We start from the raw sequence: 16,916 nt of genomic DNA, 5'->3' as shown, positions 1-16,916 counted from the left end.
AGAGAATCTGAACACCAGGAGAGAACAGGGTTTGGGTAAGATGTTGCCCTCCACTTCCTAATGGTTGGGTGAGGACAGAGGACAATCAGCCACATTAAGTTATGTCTTGTAGTGTCCAGTTGAAATAAATGGCAAGCCAGGCGTGGTGTAGCACACCTTTAATCCCATCACTCGAGAGGCAGCCCAAGAGTCCTAAGCAGGCGTTTCCTTCAGATTTTTGTTAGAAACAGAATTTTTTTTTTTTTTTTTTTTAGAAACAGAATTTTTGACAGAAAGACTTTCCTATCTTGCCCAAAATGAAAACCAAGAAAGAACTCAAGTGAGCGCTGAAACGGAGCACCATGTTTAAACAAAGACGTTGGCAACAAGCTCTGAGTATTTTATTATGTCTGTAGGAAAACCGCTCTACCTGAGATGTCCATGGTTTAGGGGTGCAGCCATGATTTAACGGTGCAGCATGGTAAAGCCTCAAGTATGAAACCAATTTTTTAATTTAATTTTATTTTTTGTCTCTAGGTCAGATGGGCCCCAACCTTTTCCCTCTCTCCTTCCGTCTGGGTCACTTTACAGCTTCCTTTGCATTACAATGCCCTTGGTGGGCCTGCCAGGTAGGATTTGAATTCGCAGGGCTGGTGGGGCGTGGGTGCTGGGGGCGGGAGGCGGGGCCACAGGATAGGTCTGGGTCGGGGTAAGGGGCTTTGAGGGCGGGGAGTAGGGGGAGCCAGAGGCTTTAAAAATCTAGCGCCTTGTGTTTTCTGGCCTTCAGCTAGGCTGACTTGGTGTCTTGGCCTTTTGAGGGAAGACTGAGGCTTGCTTCCTTCCAGTGTCTTGGTCATTTGCACCTGGACTTTGAATATTTTTTGTTTGTTTCTGATGTCTTTCCTCTTAGACATTGAGTTTTAAAGTCTTAACCTTTTTGTTGTTGTTAAAAACTTTTTTTTTTTAAAGTCACTTTTTACCTCCTCTCGCCTATCGCACTGACATGAGTGTGGATCCCCCTGGTCCCCACAGTCTGCCCTGTTCTGAGGAAGCATCGAATTCCGGAGACTCCTCGCCAATGCCTGCAGCTCATGGGCCTGTGGAAAATTATTCTTCCGTACAAATGTCTGCTGCTGAGAAGCTCCGCACAGAGACCGGTAAGAAATTCAATCCCCGGTAGAACCAATTTAGTTAAGAAAGCGGGGTGAGGGGTTACTGCCTCTCGACGGACTGTCCATTAACATAAGCAGTGCCATCAAACCTCTGCATTCCCGACTTTTGAGTTTTTCTGGTGACACATTGGTCTTCTAGTCTCAAGCTGAGGTAGAGACCGGGAACACCACAGCACGTGGCTATCTGAAGCTGCTGGTGTGTGTATTTGAGGATCTAAGTATTTTGGGCTCTTTGGAAACAAATACTTTACAGGAATTAAAAATGAGGTGATGCTCTCAACAAAGTGTTTGGGCAACCAGTGGAATGAGAGGTCTTCTCAGTAGCTGGGGGACCTAACATCCCAGCCTGGGTGAACACCCCATTTTTGATGAGGTTATACATTTAGTTTACAGTCTACCCAAATGGCTTTCCCCCTTCCCCGCCCCCCAGCAGAAGCAGTGCCTTTTTTTCTCAACTTTTGGCAATGTCGGAGTCACTTAGCATTCTGGGTTTGTGAGCCGAGCATGCCTACTAAACAAGTGTTTTCTTTCTTTCTTTTTGTTTGGTTTGGTTTGGTTTTTTGAGACAGGGTCTCCCTGTGTAGCCTTGGTCGTCCTGGACACGCTTTGTAGACCAGGCTGGCCTCGAACTCACAGCGATCCGCCCGCCTCTGCCTCCCGGGTGCTGGCGTTGAAGGCCTGCGCCACCGTGGCTGTCAACAAGTGTTTTCTTAGTGCACGGTAAAGATAGTTCCTTGATCGCTAGGTGCTGGAGCTAAGGTCTGAAGCTCATTTCGTCTGCGCAGTACTCAGGCCGGTACTCAGCCTTGCAAGTGGTGATAACGTGTTAAGTGGCTTTAAATCTACTTACACTTTGGGACAAACCACAAGTGAACCAAGCGACTGCTAAATCGCGTGGGCAGCGCTGGGGTATGTGTATACTGCACGCAGGCTCTCCTGCCACACACTCGGGCCAACGACTGCTGTGTTTGCTGGTTTATTTCAGTGTGGTGTCACTCTCTTTTGAGCTTTGGGCTAAAGTCTGCCATCTCGATTTCTTTTTCTTTCTTTCTTTCTTTTTTTTTTTTATTTATTCTTGTTACATCTCAATGGTTATCCCATCCCTTGTATCCTCCCATTCTTCCCTCCCTCCCATTTTCCCCTTATTCCCCTCCCCTATGACTGTTCCTGAGGGGGAACTCCTGCCCCTGTATATGCTCATAGGGTATCAAGTCTCTTGGTGCCATCTCGATTTTGGATTTGGTGGTTTTGATTTCTGACTTAGAGGCGGGGAGTGCTGTCTTGGGACCGAGCAGGTGGGGATAGCCTTTGCAAAGAAAGGCAGACATGTGTTTGTTTTTAGTGCATGCCTCTAGTGCCGGGATACGGCAATCTCTTCCGTTTAGAAGTTGCAGGACTGCAAGGTGCTAGTGGGCGTTGAGCATCCTGAACACCGCCAGAGCAGGAGGGAGGTGTCTTCCAGCTGCTGAGTCCAGAAAATGATAGGACCGAGCTCCCTGGTCTCTAGCCTGAGCCTCTGGGTTCAACCCATAGCTCCTCAGAAGAACAACAAAATGTCTGGCATTGCGTCAGACTCCTAAATGCCGCACTGAGGCAGGAGGATTGGGAGACTGTCTTTAGAGAGAAGAAAGAAAAAAAAAAATCAAGGGGGATAGAAACAAATGTGGTTAGTTGGAATTTTACCCTAGTACTGGTAGTCTAAAAGACCCTCTAGCTGATGATCTTGTACCAGCAGAAAAGACCACAGGACCATTTTGGTTTTTTGTTTTGTTTTTGTTGTTGTTTTGGTTTTTTGAGACAGGGTTTCTCTGTGTAGCCTTGGTTGTCCTGGACTCGCTTTGTAGACCAGGCTGGCCTCGAACTCACAGCGATCCACCTGCCTCTGCCTCCCGAGTGCTGGGATCAAAGGCACGCAACACCACACCCGGCCCATAGGACCATTTTGTAATATGCCCTTTTTTTTTTTTTTTTTTTTTTTTTGGTCTTCCCCTTTCCTACCCCAGAAGGGGTTTCTCTATGTAGCCTGGCCAGGCTGGCCTAGAACTCATAGAACTCACAGCGATCCACCTGCCTCTGGCCTCCCGAGTGCTGGGATTAAAGGCGTGCGCCACTATGTCTGGCTGTCTTATTTTTATTTGGGGGGTTCCCCCCAAAACAAAGTCTCTCTGTGTAGCCTTGGCTGTGTCCTGGACTCACTTTGTAGATCAGGCTGGACTTGGAACTCAGATCCCACCTGCCTCTGCCTCCGGAGTGCTGGGATAAAAGGCCTGAGCCACCATGCCAGGCTGAACAGTGTTTAATTTCTTAACAAGTTACCTTGTTGCTTTCCTATCAGCCTCTCCTCGGCCGTCCTCTGTGGACCTACCTCTTCAAGACAGTCCCGATTCTTCTACCAGTCCCAAACTGAAGTTCTGTGGTCCTCAGTCTGAAGAGGGCCCTGAGAAAAAGGGAGAGTGCAAGCTCCACTCGAAGCAACAGAAGATGAGGACTGTGTTCTCTCAGGAGCAGCTGTGCACACTCAGGAATAGGTTTCAGAGGCAGCGGTACCTGAGCCTGCAGCAGATGCAGGAGCTCTCTGCCCTCCTGAACCTTAGCTATAAGCAGGTAAGTTGGTTTATTTATTGTTAACTGTAATAAAACAAGATGAAGTGCCGGGTGGTGGTGGTGCACCCCTTTAATCCCAGCACTCGGGAGGCAGAGGCAGGTGGATCGCTGTGAGTTCGAGGCCAGCCTGGTCTACTAAGTGAGTCCAGGACAGCCAAGTCTACACAGAGAGACCCTGTCTCGAAAACAAACAAACAAACAAAAAAACGAAGCTGATTTGTCGATGAGTGGAGGAATCTGGGTGCTTCTCTACTCTGAGGTCTATCAGTTCTCATGTTAAAATCATCTAATACAGCACTTGAGAGGCAGAGGCAGGCGATCGCTGTGAGCTCGAGGCCAGCCTGGTCTACAAAGCGAGTCCAGGATAGTCAAGGTCACACAGAGAAGCCCTGTCTCAAAAAACCAATTTTTAAAAGAATCATGTAATTATGTTTCACGTATTGCCCACTTTGTTCCATCAACTTATCTACTTCAACGCCCCCCCTCTGCACCCCCAACACACACACACACAGAAACACACCCTAGTCAGGATCTGTGTAGTCCTGACTGGTCTCTGTAGACTAGGGTGTTCCCAAACTTAAGAAGTCCACCTGCTTCTGCCTCCCAAGTGCTGTAATCAAAGGTGTGCACCATTGTCTGGCCTTTTCTTTTTTAATTTATTTTCATTTTCTTTTGTTTGGTGTTGCCTGTATGTTTGTTTGTTTGTTAGGGTGTCAGATCTGGAATTAAAGTTACAGACAATTGTGAGCTGCCATGTGGGTGCTGAGAATTGAACACAACCCCTCTAGAAGAGCAACAAATGAGCCCTCTCCCCAGCTTTTTGCTTTTTTCAAGAAAGGGTTTCACTGTGTAGACCTGGCTGTCTTGGAACTAACTCTGCAGACCAGGCTGACAGAGCTCAGAGATTTGTCTTCCTGGGCCTCCAAATTGCTGGGATTAATTAAAGTTATGAGCTACCATATCTGGCTCCAGCTGTCTATCTTTAATAGTAAAATTATCTATTGAAGACGGTGCACTGCCGAGTTCTGTGGCACATGCCTATAATCTTAGCACTCAGGAGGCCAAGGCAGTGAGTTCAAGGCCAGCCTGGTCTACAAAGCAAGTACAGGACAGGTAAGGCTAACACAGAGAGACCCTGTCTCTGAAAAAAGACAAAATGAAAAAGAGAAAAAAATGGGGTTCCTATGTACCTCATCTGTCAGTAGCATATGCAAGGCCCTGGGATAGATCACTAGTACTATTTTTAACCACCCCCCCCCCCAGAAGAAAACAGTTTGAAATAATGAATAAGAAGTATTTTTCAAGCTGGTGGTGGCGCACACCTTTAATCCCAGCACTCAGGAGGCAAAGGCAGGCGCATCACTGTGAGTTCTGAGGCCACCCTGCTCTACAAGTAAGTCCAGGACAGCCAGGGTTACACAGAGAAACCCTGTCTTGAAAAACCAAAAAAAAAAAAAAAAAGTGTGTGTGTGTGTGTGTGTGTGTGTGTGTGTAGGTGTATTCCCCCCAACCCCCGCCAGGGGACTGGAGAGATGGCTCAGTTGTTAAGAGCACCATCTGCTCTTCCAGAGGTCCTGAGTTCAATTCCCAGCAACCACATGGTGGCTCACAACCGTCTATACCTTCTAATGCCCTCTTCTGGCCTGCAAGTGTACATGCAGATAGAGCACACACACATAAAATAAATAAGACATCTGCGTGTCTTTATTTTTATGTATATGGCTTTTTTGCCTGCATGTGTGTCTCAGTATCATGTGTTTGCAGTGTTCCAAAGGGTCCAGAAGAGGGCAGCAGGTCCCCTGGGACTGGAGTTACAGATGGTTGTGGGCCACCATGTAGGTGCTGGGAATTGAACCTGGGTCCTCTAGACGAGCTGTCGGTGCTCCTGTCTGTATGTCTTTTTTTTTTTTTTTAACATTTATTTATTGTATATGAGTGCTTTACCTGCAGAAGAGGGCATCAGGTAACATTGTAAATGGTTGTGAACCACCATGTGGTTGCTGGGAATTGAACTCAGGACCTCTGGAAAGAGCAGGCGGTGCCCTTAATCACTGAGCCATTTCTTCAGCCCCTGGCTGTATGTCTTAATTTTTTAAAAAAAGCCCTATCACTTCCTGCAGGTTAAGACCTGGTTCCAAAACCAAAGAATGAAATGTAAGCGGTGGCAGAAAAACCAGTGGACGAAGACTGGCAACAGTGTGGCTCAGGTAACAGGACACTTGACATGTTTTCCTTCCCCCTCCATCTTTTTAAGGTTTTTTTGAGACAGGATTTCTCTGACACCTATACTTTGTAGACCAGGCTGGTCTCAAACTCAGAGATCCAGCTGCCTCTGCCTCTGGGGTGCTGGGATTAAAGGCGCGCCATGCCCTGCTTCCAGCTCATCTATCTCATTTTATTTTATTTATTTTTATTTATATTTATTTATTTATTTATTTTTGAGAGACAGGGTTCTCTGTGTAGACTTGGCTGTCCTGGACTCACTTTGTAGACCAGGCCGGCCTCGAACTCACAAAGATCCACCTGCCTCTGCTTCCCAAGTGCTGGGATTAAAGGCGTGCACCACCACGCCCATCTTATTTTATTTATTTATTTATTTTTTTAAAGATTTATTTATTTAGGTATACAGTGTTTTTGCCTACATTGCATGTACACTTGCATGCCAGAAGAGCACACCAGATATCTTTATAGATGGTTGCGAACCATCATGTGGTTGCTGAGAATTGAACTCAGGGCCTTTGGAAGAGCAGCCAGTGCTCTTAACCTCTTGAGCCACCTCTCCAGCCCTCATCTGTCTTATGCGTATCTGCACCACCTGTGTGTGGCCGGCAGCGTGTGTTGGGAGTGGAGCCCAAATTTCCTGTAAGAGCTGTCAGTGGCTCTGAAGCAGTGTCTTTGCTTTTCAGTCCCATCCTGTTATGTCCATCTGTGGTCCATCACTCCTGTCCCCTTCCCATCCTCCCTCTCCCCTCATGGACTCTTTTCTTATGATCTCCCTATGCAGCCCTGGTAGTCAGAGATCTGCCTGCCTCTGTCTCAGCAGTACTAGGGATCTTTTCCTATTTCTGTAGCTTACTTAGCTTTCCTTTTTTCACTCATTGAGTTAATCACCTCTTTCAGAAGAGCTCAGCATCGCCGTCAGTGGAGCATCCCTGGCTCTATCCCAGCTATCCCCAGAGCTCTCTGGTCAACACATCTGGAAGCCTTCCAGTGTGGGGCAGCCAGACTTGGACCAACTCGGCTTGCAACAACCAGACCTGGACCAACCCAACTTGGAACACTCAGACCTGGACCACTCAGACCTGGTATACTCAAGCCTGGGACGGCCCAACTTGGACCACTCCGTGCCATAGCTTCGGGGAGGACTCCCTGCAGCCTTGCATGCAGTTGCAGCAGCAAAACTTTTTTGCCAGTGATTTGGAGGCTAATTTGGAAGCTCCTAGGGAAAGCCACGCATGTTTTAGCAACCCACAGGCCATGGAGTTATTCCTGAACTGCTCTGTGAATTCACCGGGTGAAGTGTAAGGTGTGCACAGTTCAGCTTAAAGTCAGGGCAGTGGCTGGATTCCTTCCTTTTTCCAAAAGTTTTCATTTTTTCTTACCATTACTTTTTCTTTTTTCTTTTTTTCTTTTTGTTTTTTTGTTTGTTTGTTTTTGAGACAGGGTTTCTCTGTAGCCCTGGCAATCCTGGACTCGCTTTGTAGACCAGGCTGGCCTCAAATGCACATCAGTCCGCCTGCCTCCGCCTCCCGAGTGCTGGGATTAAAGGCGTTCACCACTACTGCCTGGTATTTTTTGTTTTTTTCGAGTCAGGGATTCTCTGTGTGTATCCCTGGCTGTTTTGGACTAGCTCTGTAGACCAGGCTGGCCTCAAACTCAGTCTGCCTGCCTCTGCCTCTGCCTTTGCCTCCCGAGTGCTGAGATTAAAGGCTTGCACCATTACAGCCTGGCTTATTGTTTTTATTTTTATTCTTTTGGTGCCAAGAGAGCAAACCTAGGACTTTGAACATACTGGGCACCGACTCAACCACTGAGCTCTACTTGCAGCCCTGTATTGGTGCATGTGTCTTAGCTGTGTAACTGTCTTTTTCTTTGGTGCTGTGCTGTAGATGTGATTTAACTAAGGGCTTTAGAGACAAGACACGCTATACCCTCTCCTCCCCCACATACCGACATCCTTACCCACCCCAGCTCCAGCTTGTCTTTTTCTTAGAAGCTTGGGTCTTGGTGTACATGGTGTATGTGTGATTTGAGTAGTGGGGTTTGGCTGGAATCTAATTAAGGAGGTTTGAATAACTTGTCCTGCTACAGAAATAGACATGGTGGCACTAGCTATAGATCCTGTGTGTTTGGCTATCTTTTATCTTTGGGAAACAGAATCTAAAAGTGTAAAACGTATAAAGATTCACTAGGTGTGGTGGCACATACCTGCAGTCCCAGCACTCGGGAGGCAGAGACAGATGGATGGATCGCTGTGAGTTTGAGGCCAGCCTGGTCTACAAAGGGAGTCCAGGACAGCCAACACAGAGACACCCTGTCTCAAAAAACCAAAAACAAGGGGCCTGGAGAGATGGCTCAGAGGTTAAGAGCACTGACTGTTCTTCCAAAGGAGCTGGGGTCAGTTCCCAGCACCCACATGGCAGCTCACAACTGTCTGTAACTCCAAGACCTGACACCCTCACACAGACATGCGTGCAGGCAAACATCAAGGCACATAAGATAAAAATAAACTAATTTTAAGAAATGTTTATGTTTGACTAGTTTAAGTAAAATAAAACACTAATTTTACCTTTAGTGCTTTCTTCTCTTGTCTTGCTTTCACCTAGTGGGGTCAATATACATTTTTTTTTTCTGGTATGTGAAGCCGAGTCTCATAGCCCAGCTTGGCCTTAACAATGTTGCCAACACTTGAGGCCAAGATGAGAGAATCAAGAGTTCAAGGCCAATCTGAGCAGAAACCCTGGCATGTGCATGGTGCTCGTGAGTGGATGTGACTGCCGGAGCAGCCAAGGCTACAGAGCGAGGCCCTGTCACAAAATAAATACTGCTGCTGAGAAGGTCCAATATGGGAATGGCCTTGCTGCCAACCTTCATTCAATCCCTGGGACCCACATGTTGGAAAGGGATAACCAACCCCTGTGAACTGTGTTCTGCTCCGTGTGCCCGCTGGACACACACAAGCACAAACGCTTTGTGCCTGTAAAAGAGCAACAGCTGGGGAAACCATGACAGGTTAGCTGCTGGAAATTTGCCCAGTACCGATTATTAAAACCTCCTGTGGTTGATTGCTCTTGTGTGGCGTTTACCTCTGCAGAATGTGCTAAACTGGAACGGCTTTTGGTTTTTTCGAGGCAGGGTTTCTTCTGTGTAGCCTTGGCCGACAGGAATAGCTTTTTTAATCAAGAGTATGTGCCCCAAGGAGACCAGAAGCATCACTTCCCCTGAAGATGAGGTAATAGGTGGTGGTGAAGCCGGGCCTGGTGGCGCACGCCTTTAATCCAACTCCGGGGGAGTCAGAGGCAGGCTGATCTCTGTGAGTTCGAGGCCAGCCTGGTGTACAAAGCGAGTCTTGGACAGCCAGGACAACAAGAGAAACCCTGTCTCAAATTAAAACAAAAACAAAAAACAGGGGTTGTGAGCCACTGGATCTGGCTGCTGCCCATCAAGATCTGGTTCTTGGAAGGACAAAAATTGAACAATGAGCCATGAGGCTGGCTTTTATTCCTATGAAATAGGAATTGGTAATGAGCGCGGGGGGGGGGGGGGGGGGGGGCAGCGCGCCTGACGGTACCCGCAGTGCTTCTGTGAGAACCACAGGAACCTTGGTCTCAACATCTCTTGTTTTTGTGTCATGCTGGGGATTATCCTGGGCCTTCCTGAGTCTAAACTGAGGCTCCTCCCTGAGCTTTCCCCACCCCCACCCCCATCTAGTGTTCTTCCAGGATTCTGAGACTGAAGTGATGGGGGGGAGGGGCTTCAGAAGTGAGTTTGTGGTTTAAGGGTGAGTTGGGAGTGGGGTGGGAGAACAGCGGGGAAAGATTTAAATTTGTTGAAAAGACAAAAGGTAACTTCATCTGGTGTAGTTGCGTGTAAACATTCTATTTCACTGTGGGATGAGAAGGAAATTAAGATAGTATAACAACTAATGCATTAATTAATCATGGATGACCTAGTCATTGGCCAGTTTTATTAGATTTAAAGCATAACAAAAAATGTGGAAGCAAGCGACACCTAGTAACTGTCACAAACAGTTTTACCTGTCAGTCACAACATCAGTAACTCATGACCGCTCAACGTAGGTTCTATAGCTGCTCCTCGGCTAAGAAGAGAGCTATTCTGGCAGTCAGAATTATTGTGCCATGGAGGACTCATGGACACAAAGGAAGTGCACATTGCAAAGCCCAGACTAATCCTGTCTAGGCCTCTCATTCTCCGTCTTCCGTCCTTGTTCCCCGTCAGTGGAGATGGCCGGTGTGTCAGAGATGGGTGGCTGCTGCCCCGCCACCCCAACCCTGGCCACCCTTACACAGAGGCCACTTCCCTTCAAGTCTTACAGGTTTAATTGAGTCACTGGGATTCTAAAATGTGGGTGTGTGGTTGTGGGGATCAAACCCAGGGCCTCTTAGGACCTAAGTAAGTGCTCTACCATTGAACAACATCCTCCGTCCTCCGGTGTGAGACTCTTGATTATCTTTGATTTGACCCTTTTCAGGGTTGAAGAGATTACACCAACCACCCAGGGGTGGGGATAGTTTGAGAGGCCTCCCCAGCTGCAGCTTTCCTGGGCTTTTTTTTGCTGCGACCTCTCACCAAGGGACCTATTCAAATGCCTTAGTCAACTGATTCCTGAGTGCCAAGCTGTTGCGGGACCCCAGCTGACTTCTTTATTTAACAAATTCTCTTCTTCTCCTGCTTGGGCCCCTCTTCCCTCCTCTGTCTGGCAGCTGTTGACCTTCTCTTTGTAGTTCACCCACCGGGACCTGTTTTCTCCTCCACATCGCTGGGATATCTGAAGACTGGGCTTATTCAAAGCAGAATAAGCCTTTTCCTTTCACCTTAAGAAGCAAGCACTTGGAATTCACGGACGGAGCAAGGCCTGTGCTTCTGAACTTGGAGTCTGTACTATTCAATACCCAAGAATTCCCAGGAAAATTCAATGCAGGGTGGTTGTGTTGGGGGGGGGGGAGGGGCACTCCAGGATTGTCAGATTAAAGCAAGCTTTATTTAGAGGTGCACCAGGAACTGAACTGGCCACCCATGCACGAGAATACAAGCAGCTTCCTTTAATTAACTTGGCCATGACCTGGGTTGGAAAGGATAATAAAAGCTGGAAAAATCAAGGGAGATCCAAGGTTTACACTAAGACATAAGCAGGAGTCTGTGAGGAAAGAGACGTGTGGAAAGACAGGCTGGCCCCTCTTTCTCTCCTGTCATGTCAACTTGTGCACTCCAGAGCCTATGGGAAGGGGAAAAGGGGAAGGAAGGTCTAGAGGAAAATCCTTAAAGTAGATTCACACCTTTCCTAATGTTCTGATGACCTTTTCAAGCTCTTTTTTTTTTCCTTTTCAAGCTCTTAAGGTGACTTATAACACACAGTAAATTAAAAACTAAATTATTTAGGGGCTGGAGAGATGACTCAGCAGTTAGAAGCACTTCCTGCTCTTCCAGAAAAATCTGAGCTCAGTTCCCAGCACCCAGGGCAGGTGGTTTCACATTACCCCATAACCCCAGGTCCAGGGGGCGCCCTGCTTCTGGCTTACTTAGGCACCCATAAACATTTACATATATTCACACTAACACATAATTGCTAAATAAAATATAGAAAAGTTACCCACTCAAATGTGTTAGTAAAGACAAAGCTTTTGAGTGTCTGTCTTCAAAGCTCACGAGCCACTTCCATTTTCCTAATAAAGCACCTCTATTTTTACCACTAAAAAGGGGAGATGGCAGCAGAGTAGAAGAGTGGGTGTCTTAGCTGGGCATGGTGGCGCACACCTGTAATCCCAGGACTCAGGGAGATCTCTGTGAGTTCTAGGCCAGCCTGGTCTACAAAGTGAATTCAAGACAGCCAAGGCTACACGGAGAAACCCTGTCTCAAAAAACAAAACAAAACAAAACAAAACAGTTGTGGTTGTCTCTTAATTTTCTGTAATATGCTACAGCTTTTGTTGTTGCTTTAAGGTGAGAAGGACCACAAAACCTTTCATCTTTGGGCAGGCGTCATCGCAGCATCTGTAGTCCCAGCGCTAAGGAGGCAGAAGCAGCTAGGAGAACTGTCAATGACTTCAAGGCCTACTTGCCCTAGAGGGTGAGCTTCAGATTAACCAGGCTGTGTGGTGAGACCCTGCCACAACACCAACACTCAAAGACTGGGCCTGCAAGCTATCTCATTGGGTAGAGGTGCCTGCCCACAAGTCTAGCTTGTTCACGTGAGTTCGATCTCTTGGATTCACATAGTGAGTGGAAAGAAAGAAAAGGCGCCACAGAATCACCCTCTGACCCCCACATACAGGCAATGCCACCTCTCCACTCCTCCTCAATATAATAAATGTAATGTAATGAAGTAAATGTAAGCACTGGGCAATGGTAGCACACGCCTTTAATCCCAGCACTCAGGTGGCAGAGGCAGGCAGATCTCTGAGTCTGAGGCCAGCCTGGTCTACAAAGTGAATCCAGGACAGCCAAGGCTACAAAGAAAAAAAAACCTGTCTCGAAAAACCCTAAACTGGGCGTGGTGGTGCACGCCTGTAATCCCAGCACTCGAGAGGCAGAGGCAGGTAAATTGCTGTGAGTTCGAGGCCAGCCTGGTCTACAAAGTGAGTCTGGCACAGCCAAGGATATACAGAGAAACCCTGTCTCGAAAAACCAAAAAAGAAAACTGCTAAAATAAATAAATGTAATCATGATAATAACTCTTCAAACACAACAACCTCATTTTATTTTTTTTTCCTGAGACAAGGTTTCTCTCTCTTTTTTTTTTATCCCCCACCATCCCCCTCCCCCGAGACAGGGTTTCTCTATGCTATCTTGGCTGTCCTGGACTCACTTTGTAGGCCAGGCTGGTCTCAAACTCACAGAGATCTGCCTGCCTCTGCCTTCTTTCAAACCTTTGATCTGAATGGTTTTTTGTTTTTTAATCAGTCCTCAGATCAAAATTATTTAATGCTCCTACTCAGCTTTGTGCTTCTGGCTCTGACTGTGAAAGCAGAGAACTTGTTTTTTGTTTAATTATTTATTATGATACAGTGTTCTTCCAGGGCGTACTCCTGCAGGCCAGCAGACGGCACGGCACCAGATCTCGTTATAGATGGCTGTTAGCCACCATGTGGGTGCTGGGAATTGAACTCAGGACCTTTGGAAGAGCAGCCAGTGCTCTTAGCCTCTGAGCCATCTCTCCAGCCCAAGAGAACTTGTTCTTTTGTTTGTTTGGCTTGGGTTTTTAGAGATAGATTTTCTCTGTGTAGTCCTGGCTGCCCTGTAATTCCAGCACTTAGACTGCAGAAGCAGGATTGCCAGGTTCCAGGAACCCAGCTTGGTCTACATAGTGACTTCCAGACCAGTGTGTCCCAACAAACATAAAGCTCACTGGACACAGCGGTGCACCCCTTAATCCTTGCGCTGAGGGACTCAAGGCCAGACCCAGCTACCCAATCAAATATTTGTAGCCCACAGCCAGCACAAGCACGTGAAGTGTGGCAGGGGGACAGGGGCGTTAGGTGTGCGTTACATGAATAAAGGCTGGAAACAAAACAGAAAATCAAACCAACTCTGTAGACTAGACTGGCATTGAACTCAAAGAGATTTGGCTGCCTCTGCCATGCCCCACCACACTTCATGTTTTTTGTTTTTTTAAGATTTATTTATTATGTATACAATGTTCTAACTGCATGTACACCTGCAGGCCAGAAGAGGGCACCAGATCTCACAGGTGGTTGTGAGCCACCATGTGGTTGCTGGGAATTGAACTCAAGACCCTTGGAAGAACAGCCAGTGCTTTTAACCTCTGAGCCATCTCTCCAGCCCTCATGTTTGTTTTATGTGCACTTTTTATTTTTTTTTATTTTTTTATTTTTGAGACAGGGTATCTATGTGTAGCCTTGGCTGTCCTGGACTCGCTTTGCAGACCAGGTTGGCCTCAAAACTCACAGCGATCCGCCTGCCTCTGCTTCTTAAACATTTTCAAAGATGTCTTTATTCTTTTAAATGTGCAGAGTGCAAAACAAAGCAACTCTGCTCTGGAAGGGAGCACAGTACACTGTAGGCTGACTGGGAGCTAGCTGCCTCTCCAGCTCCAAGAGACTGATGGTCACACTGATCTCTGTAAAATCCTGGGATGGGCTTCCGAGAAACATGAGAGGAAAATGGGAGAGGCAAGAACAGCATGGAAAAGCCTTTTTAGCTAGCTCATGTAGGAAGTAATACTGCTTTTTTTTTTTTGGTTTTTCAAGACAGGGTTTCTCTGTGTGGCTCTGGCTGACCTGGACTCACTTTGTAGACCAGGCTGCTTCTGCCCCCCCAGTGCTGGGTGAGATTAAAGGGGTGTGCCACCATCCTCAGCAGTAATGCTGTTCTACCCATGGTTTGTGGTGGGCCTCATCTTGCTGTCTAAGGGAGGCTCACCCTCATGTTTTTCCTGGCTCATTTGTGAGGTGCTGGAGGGTGAACGCAGGGCCATGTGCTGTCTGGACAGCACTCTACCCACTGAGCTATATTCCTAGCTCCACCGCCATGATTTTAAAGGGCCTTAAAGCCTCATGAGCAAGAACAAAAAGGAGAAAATAAGCTTGTGACATGACATATACATTCAGAATTTTTATTTCAAAACAGAAAACTACAATAACAGTAATAGAAAGAATATATGAATATATTCACAACCTGGCCACTGACAAATGGAAAAACTCCACCTAGCATTACTGCCAACTCAGGAACAGAAGAGGTAAGTTAGAGGGGTCGCCTTCCCAGGCAAAGCCCCTCTTCATAGCCATGTGAGGTTTTACCCAAAGTCTCAATGACCACGGGGAGTGGGGAATGAGTACTGAGACTGAGTATGAAATACTGTACTAAGCAAAGGTTTGCTTAATGGGTCTGAAATGTGTAAGCACCAAGGAGGGTCCATGGGGTCCAGTGACCTATGCAAAAAGGGCGAGGGTCACCCAGTAGTCTCCATTTATGGAAGTGGAGAATGAGGGGATGGTTGTGGAGGCATTATCTGTGACCTGTGGCCAGAGCAAATCCTGCCACTGCTCCCAACATACTGAAATGCCGTAGTATTTCCTAATCCCTTGGAAAGAAAGCCTTCCTCTCCCACAACTAGGTCTTCTCGAGCCACAGCTCTGACCTCACACTTTTGCACTGTCCCAGCTGGAGTGAGGCTGAGCTTTTCACCTTCAACCTCAAGGAAGCACCCCTCTCCAGCAAGAATAGGGGGGGCCAGATGCGTGGAACCCTGGGTGCCACCTCCACCCAGCGGAGGCAGGCAGTGCTGCTTATGTGTGAGGGGATGCATTTCAGTAGATGTCATTAAAAAAAAAAAAAGCTATAGGAACAAAGGGGACAGGTACGTAACATCCAGAGCAAAGTGACAGTGCACATACATTCACATCCTCACGCATGGGCTACACTCACAGCGTCCCTACTGTGTGTAGCAGAGTCAAGGCCCCTTGGGCACTTAGCACAGTATCCCAGGATCATGGAAACAGGAATAGCCTGAGACTGTAACAGACAGAACTAGCATGGGGTGACCCCAGAGCAACAACATACCCAAACCAGGTAATTAATAATAATCATTCAGGAAAAAAGCTGAGGTAACAAAGTCCAAGTTAGCTGTGAATCCCTTTCAACCAAAATAAAACAAGTCAACACATTAAAAAGTTTCTTAACAAGTCAAAATTGAAAAAAAAAATCGTAAATGCCTATCAAGAACTACTGTATTTAGTTAGGTCTCTCATCTGTATGGCTCACTCCACCAGCCAGGTAGTTGGGGTACCAGAGGGGAGAGAAAAAGTGAGTTCAGCAGGACAGACAGGAAGGAGTTGTTGGTCCAGGGAGTAGAGAGGGACTTTCTGCAAGCCCTCTTTAATTCTGGACCCCATGCAAAACAAAAGGCCACCACCACCACTAACTACAAAGCCCACTTTAGTAACAAGCCTAGATTTCAAGTAACACTACATAAAAACTATATAATCTTAAAAAGAAAAGGCCCACAGAAAGCCATGAGCCTCTTCATACAGGCACTCGCTCTCCTGAGAAAGAACACAGGAAGAGTCTCCGTCTAGAATGGAGGTGGCCCCGCCTGCCACCACAAACTTCTGTTCTCCCTTGTGTTGCACTTTGTCACCCTCCTGCACTGACCTTTTTTTTTTCCTCCAGAACTTCTCTTTAAAACCTCCCTCCAACTTCAATTTCCTTACTCTTTCATTATTTGGTAAAATTACACTAAAAAAAAAAATAAATATTTATGCAATAAAACCTGAAGGTAAAATAAATAAAACTCAAGTTACTTTGCTGTGCAGAGCTGTATGGAGGAATGAGGGGGCTCGCTTGTTTAATCCCCATAGCCCTCCACACTGGGTCTGAAGATCTGTTTCCTGGCAAGCTGACTGTGGGGAGGGGGTGCTCGCTGGACCCCACCCCTACTCTCTAGGTGTCCTAGTGAGCTGGGAGCCTAAGGGGAGCTGCAGCTACCCCTTCCTGACGTGAAGGCAGGGCTCCACTCACTCTCTCCTGACTGACTACAAGAGAACTATCCAAGAAAATGAAAGACTTAAAGATCCGACTGACCCCAGCATTGGGTGCAGCTGAGTGTTCATGGAGTGTGTGGGGTGAGAAGGGATCAAATAGCAGCGGTTCAGAAGCAATCCTGGGTTCATCCTGATGAGGTCTCCCCAATTCAGGGGAGGATGCTTTCCATGTTGGAGGGAGGTGAAGGAGGTCTGTCTGCATCAGGCGTTGCCGTGGGTCTCCTTGGCAGACTGCAGCTCCATAGCATTTTTTACAGCCTGCCCCTCGAAGGCCCGGGCAATGTCCTCGAAAGTCCTGCCTTTGGTCTCAGGAACTTTGAAGTAGGTGAAGATTAGGAACAAAACAAGGAAGACAGCAAAGAAGAGAAAAACGTAGGCTCCCGTGTAGGACTAGAGGATGGGGGGAGAGAGAGGGATGGTT

The 16,916-nt window shown here is 47.1% G+C and overlaps 2 protein-coding genes across 4 annotated transcripts in view; one reads left to right on the top strand and one right to left on the bottom strand.

The window, feature by feature from the left end:
* The first annotated feature begins 574 nt into the window (after nucleotides 1-574).
* Nucleotides 575-8,499, top strand: NANOG (Nanog homeobox). Its single transcript, XM_084766798.1, has 5 exons — nucleotides 575-608; nucleotides 949-1,136; nucleotides 3,487-3,755; nucleotides 5,876-5,962; nucleotides 6,876-8,499. The coding sequence occupies exons 2-5, from the start codon at nucleotides 983-985 to the stop codon at nucleotides 7,278-7,280; spliced, it is 915 nt and encodes a 304-aa protein (XP_084622924.1). The 5' UTR covers nucleotides 575-608; nucleotides 949-982; the 3' UTR covers nucleotides 7,281-8,499.
* A 6,055-nt stretch (nucleotides 8,500-14,554) lies between these two features.
* SLC2A3 (solute carrier family 2 member 3) overlaps nucleotides 14,555-16,916 on the bottom strand; it is a 63,054-nt gene continuing 60,692 nt past the window's right edge. For all 3 annotated transcript variants that reach the window (XM_084766795.1, XM_084766796.1, XM_084766797.1), the window contains one exon: nucleotides 14,555-16,885. In XM_084766795.1, the coding sequence (XP_084622921.1) occupies nucleotides 16,697-16,885 (189 nt within the window). In that variant the 3' untranslated portion in view covers nucleotides 14,555-16,696. The remainder of the gene's footprint in view (nucleotides 16,886-16,916) is intronic.

The sequence above is a fragment of the Acomys minous genome (genome assembly GCF_964271855.1).
Source record: "Acomys minous genome assembly, chromosome: 17".
NCBI classification, from domain to species: Eukaryota; Metazoa; Chordata; class Mammalia; order Rodentia; family Muridae; genus Acomys; species Acomys minous.
The sequence above is the reverse complement of the archived record's forward strand: the minus strand, read 5'-3'. Positions and strand labels throughout refer to the sequence as shown.